The sequence below is a fragment of the Cherax quadricarinatus genome, chromosome 100 (assembly GCF_038502225.1).
Source record: "Cherax quadricarinatus isolate ZL_2023a chromosome 100, ASM3850222v1, whole genome shotgun sequence".
NCBI lineage: Eukaryota > Metazoa > Arthropoda > Malacostraca > Decapoda > Parastacidae > Cherax > Cherax quadricarinatus.
Window position 1 is genome coordinate 4902999 of NC_091391.1, and position 16402 is coordinate 4919400.

General features: G+C 46.5%; 1 protein-coding gene across 1 annotated transcript in view; it reads left to right on the forward strand.

The window, feature by feature from the left end:
- LOC128704622 (calcium-activated chloride channel regulator 1-like) overlaps positions 1-15452 on the forward strand; it is a 77708-nt gene extending 62256 nt beyond the window's left edge. The window contains exons 4-7 of the mRNA XM_070079598.1: positions 586-707; positions 5114-5222; positions 12423-13533; positions 13721-15452. Coding sequence (XP_069935699.1) covers positions 586-707; positions 5114-5222; positions 12423-13533; positions 13721-15132 — 2754 coding nt within the window. The 3' untranslated portion in view covers positions 15133-15452. The remainder of the gene's footprint in view (positions 1-585; positions 708-5113; positions 5223-12422; positions 13534-13720) is intronic.
- Positions 15453-16402: the final 950 nt, after the last annotated feature.

Genomic DNA, 16402 nt, shown 5'->3' on the forward strand with positions numbered 1-16402 from the left:
TTATTTCTCTGTCTGAGATGATATAGGTGAGCACTGTGCCTTGAGGAACAGAGTTTTTACGCAATTGACTGTTACTCCATGTTGTCGTTGGAAGCAGCACAGACCCAGGGAAGGTTAACACCTCCAGGAAGCACTGACCTGTACTCTGCACTCAGTGATGAGATTGTTTATATGCAAATCAGTTTGCTGTGGTTGGGGCAGCAACCACCGCCTGCTACGTCTTGTTGGTGTAATTACGATGCCTTCAACTGGCCTCTTCAGAGACTCCAGGCAACACTGGACGGCGCAGGCAAATGACCAAACTCTGGAAAACAGGATTCAGAATGATAACACAGGTGGAAACTCGAGGTAGTGATACCTTTGATATTCCTACACCCTGGCCCTAGTGGCAAATTCAATACACAGTTTCAGGGTTAGACACGATAAGATCCACGGGACAAATAATATCGAGACAGGTTAAACTCGATCCAGTGAAACCACTCGGGGAGTACATACGTTCCCTACCTCAGCACCAATGGTTTTTAACATGTTCTAACTAGTTCTTAACATGTTTTAACTGGTTCTTAACATTTTTTTTTATTTCAGGTTACGGATCTGTGTGACGAAGGAACCCACGACCGTGACGCTCCCACCCGTCACAACCTCTTGTGTTCCGGCAAGTCTGTGTGGGAGGTGCTGAGGGCCAGTCCAGACTTCCAGAACAACAGGTAACACTTTCCCTCTGAAGTCTGTGACGAATTCAATTGTTTTTATGGAGAATGTTCACTTGAAGGACGTGTGACACTGTCCAGTACTGTCTTTAGGGTGATATGTCCACTCACAAGACGAGTGACACTGTCCAATAGTCCAAGTTGACAAATAGGCAGCAGAGAGTTTGCATAAATGGGGAGAAATCAAACTGGGGAAGCGTCACGAGCAGTGTTCCACAGGGGTCAGTGTTGGGCCCCCTGCTGTTCACAATATACATAAACGACATAGATGAGGGCATAAAGAGCGACATCAGCAAGTTTGCCGATGACACCAAAATAGGCCGTCGAATTCATTCTGACGAGGACATTAGAGCACTCCAGGAAGATTTGAATAGACTGATGCAGTGGTCGGAGAAGTGGCAGATGCAGTTTAATATAGACAAATGCAAAGTTCTAAATGTTGGACAGGACAATAACCATGCCACATATAAACTAAATAATGTAGATCTTAATATTACGGATTGTGAAAAAGATTTAGGAGTACTGGTTAGCAGTAATCTGAAACCAAGACAACAGTGCATAAGTGTTCGCAATAAAGCTAATAGAATCCTTGGCTTCATATCAAGAAGCATAAATAATAGGAGTCCTGAGGTTGTTCTTCAACTCTATACATCCTTGGTTAGGCCTCATTTAGATTATGCTGCACAGTTTTGGTCACCGTATTACAGAATGGATATAAATTCTCTGGAAAATGTACAAAGGAGGATGACAAAGTTGATCCCATGTATCAGAAATCTTTCTTATGAGGATAGACTGAAGGCCCTGAATCTGCACTCTCTAGAAAGACGTAGAATTAGGGGGAATATGATTGAGGTGTATAAATGGAAGACAGGAATAAATAAAGGGGATGTAAATAGTGTGCTAAAAATACCTAGCCTAGACAGGACTCGCAGCAATGGTTTTAAGTTAGAAAAATTCAGATTCAGGAAGGATATAGGAAAGTACTGGTTTGGTAATAGAGTTGTGGATGAGTGGAACAAACTCCCCAGTACAGTTATAGAAGCCAGAACGTTGTGTAGCTTTAAAAATAGGTTGGATAAATACATGAGTAGGTGTGGGTGGGTGTGAGTTGGACCTGATTAGCATGTGCTGCTAGGTCAATTGCCGTGTTTCTTGGGTGAATGTGACCTGACCTAACTAGGTTGGGGCATTGGCTTAAGCCGGTAGGAGACTTGGAGCTGCCTGGCACGGGCCAGTAGGTCTTCTGCAGTGTTCCTTCTTTCTTATGTTCTTATATGTAGATATTTTTCCATCCGTATTATGACATATTACACCCGTATAATTGCACATTATAGACGTATTTCTTTGTCATTGACTGCTGCCATAGGTATTATCACCTTAATGGTATTCAGTACCCACATGTTGATAAATAAGACAAGTTGAACACCTGGGTATCTGGGTATCTCTCTGTGAAGATAGATACCCAGGAGATGGAGGAATTTTGAGGCGTTTAGTTTCCCAGACTTGAGTGAGGAATTTTTTAGGTCGGACTAAACTAGATTCGTCACTCAGGACTGATAGGTGTCGAGTCCCTTAGCTTTGAGAAAAGTAAAAGACGTGCAAATCCATTCCATTGTTTTATCAAGATTCAGGAACTTAACACCTATCAAGGCTTAGGTATTGCTATATGTATTTATCTCGGCATCTTAGTGCTTGTGTATGATTGTAAGTTGATGCTCTGTATGAGTAATGTCTTGTATAATCTGTGTGTGTGTGTGTTAGTTACCATTTTGTCCTAGGCACATGTTGATTAGACACTAGGCCTGTTGTATATACGTACGTGTGTGTGTAGTTGTCCTAGGCACATGTTGATTAGACACTAGGCCTGTTGTATAGACGTACATGTGTGTGTGTGTGTGTGTATGTGAGTGTGTGTGTGTGTGTGTACTCACCTATTTGTACTCACCTATTTGTGGTTGCAGGGGTCGAGTCCTAGCTCCTGGCCCCGCCTCTTCACCGGTTGCTACTAGACCCTCTCTCTCCCCGCTCCATGAGCTTTATCAAACCTCGTCTTAGAACTGTGTATGGTTCCTGCCTCCACTACGTCATTTTCTAGGCTATTCCACTGCCTATTCCACTGTATGTGAGTGTGTGTGTGTGTGTGTGTGTGTGTGTGTGTGTGTGTGTGTGTGTGTGTGTGTGTGTATGTGTGTGTGTGTGTGTGTTAGTTACCATTTTGTCCTAGGCACATGTTGATTAGACACTAGGCCTGTTGTATATACGTACATGTGTGTGTGTGTATGTGAGTGTATGTGTGTGTGTGTGTGTATGTGAGTGTATGTGTGTGTGTGTGTGTATGTGAGTGTATGTGTGTGTGTGTGTGTGTGTATGTGAGTGTGTGTGTGTATGTGTATGTGAGTGTGTGTGTGTGTGTGTGTGTGTGTGTGTGTGTGTGTGTGTGTGTATGTGTGTGTATACTCACCTAATTGTGGTTGCAGGAGTCGAGTCTCAGCTCCTGATCCCGCCTCTGCTGGTCGCTACTGGTTTCATACCTATTCTTAAAGCTATGTGTGGATTCTGCCACTACCTCTTCACTGTCCAGGTTTACCTGGAGACGCTTCCGGAGGTCAGCGCCCCCGCGGCCCGGTCACAGACCAGCCCTCGTGGTTGCTGCCTTGATCAATCAAGCTGTCAGTGCCCGCCGTCAGTCATCTAACATATGCACCACAACCCGGCTGATCAGGAACTGTTTTCTGGAAGCTGTCGAGTTCCCTCTTGAAGACAGTCAGGTGTGTGTGTGTGTGTGTGTGTGTGTGTGTGTGTGTGTGTGGTGTATGTATCATATCTGTTTGTGTTTGTACTTGCCTAGAGAAGACTGAATGATTTAATTTACATGATTCGTGTCGCATTTTGACATTTGCTCGTAAAGTGTGAGTTACATTTTAATTACTAAGTTTTCCCCTTTCTCATCCTGGTGTCTCTCACAACAGTCACTGCCTTTGTAATGTTGAAACCCATGGGTATCTTTCATGTTGTGATTATTGCCGCCTCCAAACCACCCCTCTAGGATTGTTATATTATTATTATAATCCAGAGGGAGCACTAAACCCATAGGATTATGCAGTGCCTGTGGGGGGGGACGTGGAAGGTATTCAGGCTTAATTCAGGGAACTGGAGCACAGATCCAATTCATTAGATCAAGAGCCCCTCCCCAGCGTCAAGGAACCTTCCTTGAGGGGTAGCATTGATATAACCAGTGGTGGCTCGTGCAGGGGGGACTGCGAAACTGCAGCACCCCCTATTTTCACTCGATATTCTCGATAACATTCAATATAATGAGTTTTTTCTTTTAATTCCTTTTTCTTACAGAAAATAGGGGGTGCTGCAGTAGCGCAGCACCCCCACACGAGCCGCCATTGGTTAGTACCTCTGGTGCTTGTGGTGTTTACATCACAGGTTTTGTGAACATTAAAATGGTATAAAATACCGACAGGTTGTTAGGTAAGACACATATGCAACAGTTAGGTATCTTTATTTCGAAACGTTTCGCCTACACAGTAGGCTTCTTCAGTCGAGTACAGAAAAGTTGATAGAAGCAGAAGATACTTGAAGACGATGTAATCAGTCCATCACCCTTAAGGGTGATGGACTGTACTCGACTGAAGAAGCCTACTGTGTAGGCGAAACGTTTCGAAATAAAGATACCTAACTGTTGCATATGTGTCTTACCTAACAACAGGTTTTGTAAAGTAAAAGGACACAAGTGCAACTAATGTGACATTTATTGTGGCAACGTTTCGCTCTCCAGGAGCTTTATCAAGCCATTACAAACAATACATGGACACAGAGGGTATATAAAGGCTCAGAGTGAGGTGCAATACTAGTGAGGTACCATTTCAATGTTCACTAGTGGTAGTAGTAGTAGTAGTAGTAGTAGTAGTGGTAGTAGTAGTAGTAGTGGTAGTAGTAGTAGTAGTAGTGGTAGTAGTAGTGGTAGTAGTAGTAGTAGTAGTGGTAGTAGTAGTAGTGGTAGTAGTAGTAGTGGTAGTAGTAGTAGTGGTAGTAGTAGTAGTAGTAGTGGCAGTAGTAGTGGTAGTAGTAGTAGTAGTAGTAGTAGTGGTAGTAGTAGTAGTAGTAGTAGTAGTAGTGGTAGTAGTAGTAGTAGTAGTAGTAGTAGTAGTAGTAGTAGTGACAAAAGTAATACAATATGGTAGAGCAATTAATTCGTACATGAGTAAAAGGATATAAAAGCCTTTATATACCCTCTGTGTCCATGTATTGTTTGTAATGGCTTGATAAAGCTCCTGGAGAGCGAAACGTTGCCACAATAAAATGTCACATTAGTTGCACTTGTGTCCTTTTACTTTACATATTGTCGGTAATTCTACCAACTTACCTAACAACAGGTTTTGTACTCTCTTCAGGAACATTGAGGGGAGACTACAGGAAAGTGATGTTACTGTGAAGTATGTACGTGCTCGGCTCCCCAGGATTGTTCTCCTTGTTGAGGATACAAGTGTTATGATCGTACAGGTAAGTGTATTCCTGTGTGCTTATATATTTGTTGACTTTCAGGGGATGAGCTCTATCTCTAGGGCTCAGCTTAACACATCAACAGTCTACTGGTATGACCTGAGTTCCATTATATTTGTGTTAGTGTTTATATACTGTGTGTGTACTCACCTATTTGTGGTTGCAGGAGTCGAGACATAGCTCCTGGCCTAGCCTCTTCACTGATCGTTACTAGATCCTCTCCTTGCTCCATGAGCTTTATCATACCTCGTCTTAAAACTATGTATGGTTCCTGCCTCCACTACATCACTTGCCAGACTATTCCACTTCCTGACAACTCTGACTAAAGAAATGCTTCCTAACATCTCTTTGACTCATCTTCAATTTCCAACTGTGAAACCTTGTTTCTGTGTCCCATCTCTGGAACATCCTATCTTTATCCACCTTGTTAATTCCTCGCTGTATTTTGTATGTCGCTATTATGTCTCCCCTGTCCCTCCTGTACTCCAGTGTCGTCAGGCCGAGCGTGTGTGTGTGTGTGTGTGTGTGTGTGTGTGTGTGTGTGTGTGTGTGTGCGTGCGTGTGCGTGCGTGCGTGCGTGCGTGCGTGCGTGCGTGCGTGTGTGTGTGTATGTGTGTGTGTGTTGTGTGTGCGCGTGCATGTGTGTGCGCGTGCATGTGTGTGCGCGTGTGTGCATGTGTGCGTGCGTGTGTGCGCGCGTGTGCGTGCGCGCATACGAGTGTGTGCGTGCGTGCGCATGCTTGAGAGAGTGAGTGAGAGTCAGTCAGACACAACAGTAGGTAGGTAGGTACCTACCTACCTACCTACCTACCTACTTACCTACTTACCTACATACCTACTTACCTACCTAGCTACATACCTATCTGCCTGCCTACCTACCTACCCATCCATCTACCTACCTACCCACCTACGTACCTACGTACCTACCAATCCATCCACCTACCTACCAACCTACCCACCCACCTACCTACGTATCTGCCTACTTACCTTCCCACCTACCTACGTACCTACCTACCTACCTATCTATCCACCCACCCACCTACCTACCTACCTATCCACCCACCTACCTACCTACCTACCTACCTACCTACCTACCTACCTACCCACCCACATACCTACCCACCTACCTACCTAAACCCACCCACCCACCTACCTACCTACCTACCTCCTACCTACCTACCTACCAACATGTTGGGTGGTAGGTAGACATCATGGTAGCCAAGCATTGTGGTGCATCTGCTGCCATCTTTTTCAGCTTGTAATGATGTATGATAAATGATCAACCAGGTTGTGATGGCTACATGAGCCTGCACAGTGCTAGCACCAACAGATCAGTTTAATGGACAGTCAACAGGAAAGCCTGGCCTTAGTACACATCGAGGAGAGAGAGAGAGAGTGAGCGAGTGAGAGAGCAGAACCACTGATAGATTCTTAACATAAAGGTGGCAGGTGTGTGTGTCCCTGGGTTGAGGGGAGTGAGGTGTCAGTGTGGTGGCAGGTGTGTGTGCCCCTGGGTTGAGGGGAGTGAGGTGTCAGTGTGGTGGCAGGTGTGTGTGCCCCTGGGTTGAGGGGAGTGAGGTGTCAGTGTGGTGGCAGGTGTGTGTGTCCCTGGGTTGAGGGGAGTGAGGTGTCAGTGTGGTGGCAGGTGTGTGTGCCCCTGGGTTGAGGGGAGTGAGGTGTCAGTGTGGTGGCAGGTGTGTGTGCCCCTGGGTTGAGGGGAGCGAGGTGTCAGTGTGGTGGCAGGTGTGTGTGTCCCTGGGTTGAGGGGAGCGAGGTGTCAGTGTGGTGGCAGGTGTGTGTGTCCCTGGGTTGAGGGGAGTGAGGTGTCAGTGTGGTGGCAGGTGTGTGTGTCCCTGGGTTGAGGGGAGCGAGGTGTCAGTGTGGTGGCAGGTGTGTGTGTCCCTGGGTTGAGGGGAGTGAGGTGTCAGTGTGGTGGCAGGTGTGTGTGTCCCTGGGTTGAAGGGAGCGAGGTGTCAGTGTGGTGGCAGGCGAGTGTGTCCCTGGGTTGAGGGGAGTGAGGTGTCAGTGTGGTGGCAGGTGTGTGTCCCTGGGTTGAGGGGAGTGAGGTGTCAGTGTGGTGGCATGCGAGTGTGTCCCTGGGTTGAGGGGAGTGAGGTGTCAGTGTGGTGGCAGGTGTGTGTGTCCCTGGGTTGAGGGGAGTGAGGTGTCAGTGTGGTGGCAGGTGTGTGTGTCCCTGGGTTGAGGGGAGTGAGATGTCAGTGTGGTGGCAGGGGTGTGTGTCCCTGGGTTGAGAGGAGCGAGGTGTCAGTGTGCTGGCAGCTGTGTGTGTCCCTGGGTTGAGGGGAGTGAGGTGTCAGTGTGGTGGCAGGCGAGTGTGTCCCTGGGTTGAGGGGAGTGAGGTGTCAGTGTGGTGGCAGGTGTGTGTGTCCCTGGGTTGAGGGGAGTGAGGTGTCAGTGTGGTGGCAGCTGTGTGTGTCCCTGGGTTGAGGGGAGCGAGGTGTCAGTGTGGTGGCAGGTGTGTGTGTCCCTGGGTTGAGAGGAGCGAGGTGTCAGTGTGGTGGCAGGTGTGTGTGTCCCTGGGTTGAGGGGAGCGAGGTGTCAGTGTGGTGGCAGGCATGTGTGTCCCTGGGCTGAGAGGAGCGAGGTGTCAGTGTGGTGGCAGGTGTGTGTCCCTGGGTTGAGGGGAGCGAGGTGTCAGTGTGGTGGCAGGTGTGTGTGTCCCTGGGCTGAGAGGAGTGAGGTGTCAGTGTGGTGGCAGGTGTGTCCCTGGGCTGAGGGGAGTGAGGTGTCAGTGTGGTGGCAGGTGTGTGTGTCCCTGGGCTGAGAGGAGTGAGGTGTCATTGTGGTGGCAGGTGTGTGTGTCCCTGGGCTCAGAGGAGTGAGGTGTCAGTGTGGTGGCAGGTGTGTGTGTCCCTGGGCTGAGAGGAGTGAGGTGTCAGTGTGGTGGCAGGTGTGTGTGTCCCTGGGCTGAGAGGAGTGAGGTGTCAGTGTGGTGGCAGGTGTGTGTGTCCCTGGGCTGAGAGGAGTGAGGTGTCAGTGTGGTGGCAGGTGTGTGTGTCCCTGGGCTGAGAGGAGTGAGGTGTCAGTGTGGTGGCAGGTGTGTGTGTCCAGGCCACAATTAGTCTCACTTCACTTACAATGAGTCGCTCACGTGAGCGTTAAAACTTTTGATCAAGTGTTTAGCCCACACCCGCCTGCCCGTGACGCTCTGGCTGTCTCTGAGGGAAGACTACACCTGCTTCCTCCTTAAATTTGGTCCCGTTACTCTGGATGTATATATTTCTACTCACCAGTTGTCTCTCACTGAGGCAGAGTAACCTAAAAAGAAAAGATTTGCTTTTTACATTTAGTAATTTATGCAGGAGAAGGGGTTACTAACCCCTTGCTCCCGGCATTTTAGTCGCCTCTTACAACATGCATGGCTTACGGAGGAAGGATTCTTTTCCATTTCCCTATTGAGTCATTCTGGATATGTTTACATACAAAATATTGAATAGGGTATAACAGGTATATTACATGGATGATGATAATTAAATAATTATTAGTTGTGGTTGATGGGATCAGATCCCCATTTCTTGCCTCACTTCCCCCTAATCATGTATTCACAGTCCCTCTGTAACCTCATGGTTCACCTCTTAAAGCTGTCTATAATGTAAGATTTTGTTCATCATTTTAACCCTGGAGGGTTAGTTACCCAGGGTAACCCTGAAAAGTCGGTACATCATTAAGGGACTCTATCTTATTTCCATTGTGGTCCTTTAATCTTCTCCCCCAGGATGCCACCCACACCAGTTGACCAACACCTAGGTACCTGCTTACTGCTAGGTGAACAGAGACAACAGGTGTAAGAAAACATACCGAGTGTTACCACCCTTACCAGGGATCAAACCACAGACACTCAGTGTGTGAGACGTGAGCGTTGCCTAGCAGGCCACGGGACACTGTATGGAATCCATGGATGTGGATGTATGGGATATAACTCAGTTATAATAGGATTTAATCCATGTATTTCTGTACAGAATGTTCATCTATACAACGTTAAGGTTAACCAAGCTATGGCAGTGATTACACTTGAGACCCTCTATACCACTTTAGGATATTTCTTACCTTAATTCTGGGAATCACTGCCCTTGTGGCCAGTCCCAGACCAGGCCTCCTGGATACTGGTCTGACCAATCACAGTCAAGTACACTAAGTTAGTCCTTCCACACAACCAAAGATTATTTATTATTATGAACATAACTAAGCAATAAGTAGGTAGTAGGTTGGTAGACAGCAACCACCCAGGGAGGTACTACCGTCCTGTGGTAGTAGGTTGGTAGACAGCAACCACCCAGGGAGGTACTACTGTCCTGTGGTAGTAGGTTGGTAGACAGCAACCACCCAGGGAGGTACTACCATCCTGTGGTAGTAGGTTGGTAGACAGCAACCACCCAGGGAGGTACTACCATCCTGTGGTAGTAGGTTGGTAGACAACAACCACCCAGGGAGGTACTACTGTCCTGCCAAGTGAGTGTAAAACGAAAACCTGTAATTGTTTTACATGATGGTAGGATTGCTGGTGTCCTTTTTTTCTGTCTCACGAATATGCAAGATTTCAGGTACGTCTTGCTACTTCTACTTACACTTAGGTCACACTACACATACATGTACAAGCATATATATACACACCCCTCTGGGGTTTCTTCTATTTTCTTACTAGTTCTTGTTCATGTTTATTTCCTGTTATCTCCATGGGGAAGTGGAACAGAATTCTCCCTCCGTAAGCCAAGCATGTTGTAAGAGGCGACTAAAATGCCGGGAGCAAGGGGCTAGTAACCTCTTCTCCTGTATATATTACTAAATGTAAAAGGAGAAACTTTAGTTTTTCCTTTTGGGCCACCCTGCCTCGGTGGGATACGGCCGGTGTATTGAAAGAAAGAAAGAACTAAGCACTAAGTGGGAGGGGTTGGGTTTAATTGGTGTTGTAGGTACAGGAGTAAGCTCTTGGGTACCTTTGGGAAGGGGTGGTATTGATAAGGACCTGCCTTGTATGGGTCAGTAGGCCTTCTGCAGTGTTCCTCCATTCTTATGTTCTTAAACCCATATGGGTCATACAGCACACAACCTAAGAAAATAGAGAAAAATTTAGTGTTGAGGTTGTCAGGTGAATTTTTTAAAGGTTATATACCCTTATCAAGTGAGTTGCTTTACCTAAGGACATATTTGGCATCTATTGCCAGATGTGCTGTTCCTTATGGTGATCTATACTTTAATGATACAGAAAATCCTCCATTTTGTAAGGGTAATGTTCCTGACGACCCAGTGGTTGAAGAAATATACGAGAAAGTTCACTTGAACATTGACGCAGGTCACAGGGTGTGGTGGAATGTTGAGTGCTCACAAAGTTGCTAACATTCTCACAATAAAATAGGCCTTTTTTTTTATAGGGAACACCTTTGAAAAAGGAGATTCTGAAGAGAAGTTGCAGAGATTGGTGGATAAATTTGGTAGGGTGTGCAAAAGAAGAAAATTAAAAGTGAATACAGGAAAGAGTAAGGTTATGAGGATAACAAAAAGATTAGGTGATGAAAGATTGGATATCAGATTGGAGGGAGAGAGTATGGAGGAGGTGAATGTATTCAGATATTTGGGAGTGGACGTGTCAGCGGATGGGTCTATGAAAGATGAGGTGAATTTATTTATTTATTTGTTTATTTAGTAATTTGAACATACATACAGAGGTACAAAAAAATACAGGTAAGAGCAGCATGCCAAAGCCACTTGTATGCATAGCATTACGGGCTGGCTTAAAATTAACTTAAGATTAACTAAGCAATGATGTAATCAGTGATAAAACATTATTGTAAACAGATAACAATAAAGCACAAATGAGTATTACAAAGACAGGTCATATGGTTGCATGCATTGCTGTACATAGAATTGATGAGGGGAAAAGGGTGAGTGGTGCACTTAGGAGTCTGTGGAGACAAAGAACTTTGTCCTTGGAGGCAAAGAGCGGAATGTATGAGAGTATAGTTTTACTAACGCTCTTATATGGGTGTGAAACATGGGTGATGAATGTTGCAGCGAGGAGAAGGCTGGAGGCAGTGGAGATGTCATGTCTGAGAGCAATGTGTGGTGTGAATATAATGCAGAGAGTTCGTAGTTTGGAAGTTAGGAGGAGGTGCGGGATTACCAAAACTGTTGTCCAGAGGGCTGAGGAAGGGTTGTTGAGGTGGTTCGGACATATAGAGAGAATGGAGCGAAACAGAGTGACTTCAAGAGTGCATCAGTCTGTAGTGGAAGGAAGGCGGGGTAGGGGTCGGCCTAGGAAAGGTTGGAGGGAGGGGGTAAAGGAGGTTTTGTGTGCGAGGGGCTTGGACTTCCAGCAGGCATGCCTGAGCGTGTTTGATAGGAGTGAATGGAGACAAATGGTTTTTAATACTTGACGTGCTGTTGGAGTGTGAGCAAAGTAACATTTATGAAGGGGTTCAGGGAAACCGGCAGGCCGGACTTGAGTCCTGGAGATGGGAAGTACAGTGCCTGCACTCTGAAGGAGGGGTGTTAATGTTGCAGTTTAAAAACTGTAGTGTAAAGCACCCTTCTGGCAAGACAGTGATGGAGTGAATGATGGTGAAAGTTTTTCTTTTTCGGGTCACCTTGCCTTGGTGGGCCACCCTGCCTTGGTGGACCACCCTGCCTTGGTGGGCCACCCTGCCTTGGTGGGCCACCCTGCCTTGGTGGACCACCCTGCCTTGGTGGGCCACCCTGCCTTGGTGGACCACCCTGCCTTGGTGGACCACCCTGCCTTGGTGGGCCACCCTGCCTTGGTGGGCCACCCTGCCTTGGTGGGCCACCCTGCCTTGGTGGGCCACCCTGCCTTGGTGGGCCACCCTGCCTTGGTGGGCCACCCTGCCTTGGTGGGCCACCCTGCCTTGGTGGGCCACCCTGCCTTGGTGGGCCACCCTGCCTTGGTGGGCCACCCTGCCTTGGTGGACCACCCTGCCTTGGTGGGCCACCCTGCCTTGGTGGGCCACCCTGCCTTGGTGGGCCACCCTGCCTTGGTGGGAATTGGCGGTGTATTAATAAAAAAAAATTAAAAAAAAAAAAAAAAAAAAAAATTAGTGGATGAGCTATGATGCTTTATTGTGCAGTATAATGTAAGCATATGTTCATTTGAAAATACTCTACTTAATAATTTTTGAAAGGTAACTTCACTTAACACTATTCATATGTTATTTTTGTTTTTTCTTGCAGAAGCGGTGGGATTTCATGCGCAAGGCTGTGAGGAAGTTAGTAACATATGATGTTCCTGATGGCTACAGTGTTGGGCTGGTTGTGTTTGACTCCATTGCAGCCACCAAATACCCCTTGACTACACTCACTGATGGTGCCACTAGGGAGAAGGTGGGCTCTTCGCTGCCCCGCAATCCTTCGCAGGAAGGCGAACACAAGAGGTGCATTGTGTGTGGCCTGCGTGAGGCCCTCCGCTTGCTTCGTCAAGATGGCCCTGGTGGACACATTGTCATGGTGACAGGTGGGAGTGGTAGTCTTGCTGAATCTGAAGCTACAGAGGCTATGCACATGCTATCAGATTCTAGTGTGTCACTCCATGCCATCATATACCCACTCACTGAGAAATACCCTAGACCTAATGCAGGGTTAGAGACATTGGCAACACGATCTGGAGGCCACAACTTCATTGTTCCTGATGAAGGTATTGGTGCCGATTCTAAGCTAGGAATGTACTACAACTTGCTGGATTCATTATACCATACCCTGAGTGCTGTGGCTGGTCGCTCTGTTCTGCCAGTTAAAGTTCACTCAGCAGAGCATCCTGGAGGTAAAGTACCAGTGTCAGAGGGCAGCTTCCTTGTGGATCCAGCTTTAGGGGCTGACACAGTCTTTGCTATCTTCTACTATGATGTTGCCCATGTTGGTAACCTAATTCACCTAGTGAGTCCTCAGGGTCAAGTCATCGACACAGCTAATATGCAAAAAGAAGACGCCAACATCAATATGATCACTGTACGGCTGGCCGAGGCGCAGGTCACTCCTGGACTATGGCAGTACAAGGTGGGAAATAGAGCAGATTCTCATCAGGCCCTCTATGTACAGGTTACCTCCCGCCCACGCCTGCGACCTGGTGCACCCCGTGTCAATGCCAGGGCATGGACAAGTCATTCTATGGGAATTGTCAATGCCAGCGATATATCCAGACCTCTTGCTCTGTACACAGAAGTGGTTGCAGGTGTGGCTGGTGTGGAGTCAGCCACAGTCACTGCCACCATCACCAGACTTGGTTACACCAACAATGGCACTCATCATCCTCCTCTCAAGGTCAACTTGTTTGATAATGGGCTAACAGGTCAGTATTTGTGCTATATCATGTACCATATTTAATACATTAAAGACAGTTGAATATAAAATATATATTACCTGTGAAATATGTGACTGATCTCTAGACAAGACCAGTCATGGATGTGGTAACACTTTTCAGATCTATCATGCTGTTCATTACTTATTTTCATGTCTAAATTCATTTTGTATTGCAGGTCCAGACATGATGCGTGGTGATGGGGTGTACTCTCGGTACGTGCCATGGCTGGTGGCTGGCAAGTACAGTGTGACAGTGCATGTGCAGGGTGAGGTGGAAGGTAACAAGTTTGTGCGTCATGTAAGACTGGGTATGGTAGATGTTGTGGGTACTCCACCAGTTCGTGATGCACTCCCGCCTGCCAGGGTTGTTGATCTCCGTGCTGCTCTACTTCCAAACACTGTCAATCAGGTGGGCTTTACCTGGACAGCACCCGGAGGTGACCTTGACTATGGAACAGCTGATCGCTATGTCGTGATGGCTTCACAAAAGCAGCATGATCTGAGTGAGGGTGGAGGCAATCTCTTGGAGGGATGGGCAGCACCAATAGCCTCTCCAGGAGTGCAACAGCACACTGTAACATGGCGTGAGTATGACACTGTCAGCTATCTCACACTGTATGCTGTAGATGAAGAAGGGAACACAGCAACTTTGAGTAATATTGTGACAGTATTCGTGCGAGCCCCACCCACTACCACTCCAGCTCCACCATCTTTAGCACCACCTGTTGTTCCTGCCAACGTCTCAGCAGTCAAAGAGGGTGCTGCCCCAGTTTTGACTACTCTTGACACTCGACAACTGGCTGTGGTGTTTGGGTGTGTTGGTGGTTTCATTGTGGTGGTGACAATCATTGTGTGTTATTGTACAGCTGCTCACCGACGCAATAATAAATCTGCTGCCACCAAGAAGGTCCATGAAGCTCCAGATGCCTACAGTGTCACAGTCACTGTTGCCTCTAAAGGTACTGACTTCCCTGAGGGAAAGGATGCTTTGAAGGATGGCATGAAGAAGGAATACATTAGTCCTGTGGAGTCATGGTCTGCATCTCAGCTGCTGAGCAGCCACCATGACACTAAGAGAGGAAGTGTGTCAGCACGCTCAGACAACACCTCTGACCACAGTGCCTCTACCAAGAAGAGTTATGGAGGATCTTCTGGGGCTATGGACTACTATGGTGATGCAAACCAGTATCAGTACCGCCATGCTGGCTTTCCAGATCACTACCCACCCCCTACTGATGGCTACCCCACTCCTACTGAGGGTTACCCAGTTTCTGCTGAAGGGTATCCAAGTGAGGCATATCCTGTACCACTTGAGACGCGCTCCTACATCAGCTCCCAGCCATCAGACTCCTTCCTGTCTGTGTCATGTGACCTGCTGCCATCTTCCAATGGACCTCCAGCTTATGCTGCTTATCCTTCTTACGACTCCTCCCTGAGGTCGACTAAGGTGCCACCACCCATCCCACCAAAGCCAAAGGTGCTGTACACTCCTGAACCTTATGTATATGACACCAACTCCCTGGACCCTCATTCCTCGACTCCTTCTGTTGCCTCAGAGAAGCGCGTGCGGAATGTAACCATGGTATAATGGATATTACCACTTACATCAACCATGATGAGAGCTTTGGCATTATTAGTGATAGTTTTACATTTAATAGCAGAAACAATGCATTGTGCATAACAGACAATTTAACCAGTGTGCTGGAAATATGCTGACACTGCCAGGCAAGTTAATAGCTGGAGAATTAGACACACATGCAACATCTGTGTATCTGTATTTGTAGACATTGCACATGTGTCTAATTCTTCATCTTGTCAGTATTGCATACAATTCATGTACAAGTTAGTTATTCCCCACATTTAGTTATTAAATGCACTGGTACTATTTATGTCAGCATCAACCTAGAACAATCTGACAGAGGTTTAATACCTGACTCTTATTTTATAATAGGTTAGCAGTGTGTGATGAAGTTCTAAATTACTGCCACAGTGACTGCAGCATCAGTCAGAATTACTTGCACTTGCAGTATAAATGATGTTGCACTTTAAGATGATGCAAGACCGTAAAAAAGTTTAAACGTCACTAGGTGCTGTTACAGAGGAAACAAGTATTATGGTAAAAGTATTGCTTGTAGACATTGAGTCACCTGTGCTAGTGAAAAATATGTACCTGTTTCTGTTGTAAAGATGTTTTGTGGTGACAGATGAAATTATGCTGGCAAGGTGGTGCACAAGATAGTGAGAATGTTAATGCAAGCATTGCAATATTGGGTGACACAACACATGGGGAGGGGGGGGCAAAGAAGTGCCAAATTCTGAGATTGCAGACGGTTGGGGGAGACTGAAAATACACATAAAACTAGTACATGATGGCAGGTACACGGCTTGGGCTGATTCTATACAATGTCAAAGTACACAACATGAAACATTATAGATACATAAGTAGAACATTGGAATGAAAGCGTACGTAACTGAAACTGTAATGCAATACAAGGTATACTATAGTACAACTTAAAACTCAACAAATGAACAACGAACTCAACATTGAGATTACAAGTGATAAAAACAAAAATTTTGATCGATCGATCTGTATTCATGTGATCTACGGATTCTGAGGAAGGAATATATACAAAGAAGGAGTGTTTAACAGAAAGGCAGATTCGGTGCACGCAAATCTAGACTGTTAACTCTCAGAATGCGGAGAGAACATGAACACAAAAAAAAATTCTTGAATACTGATAAGTTGATACTGTAATTATTCATCTATACAGGTTATTTACATTTAACCCCAACTCTGCTAGGGTAAGATTGGCATATGCAGAATGGGTGTCATCTCTGGGAGGATCAAACTCTGTAGC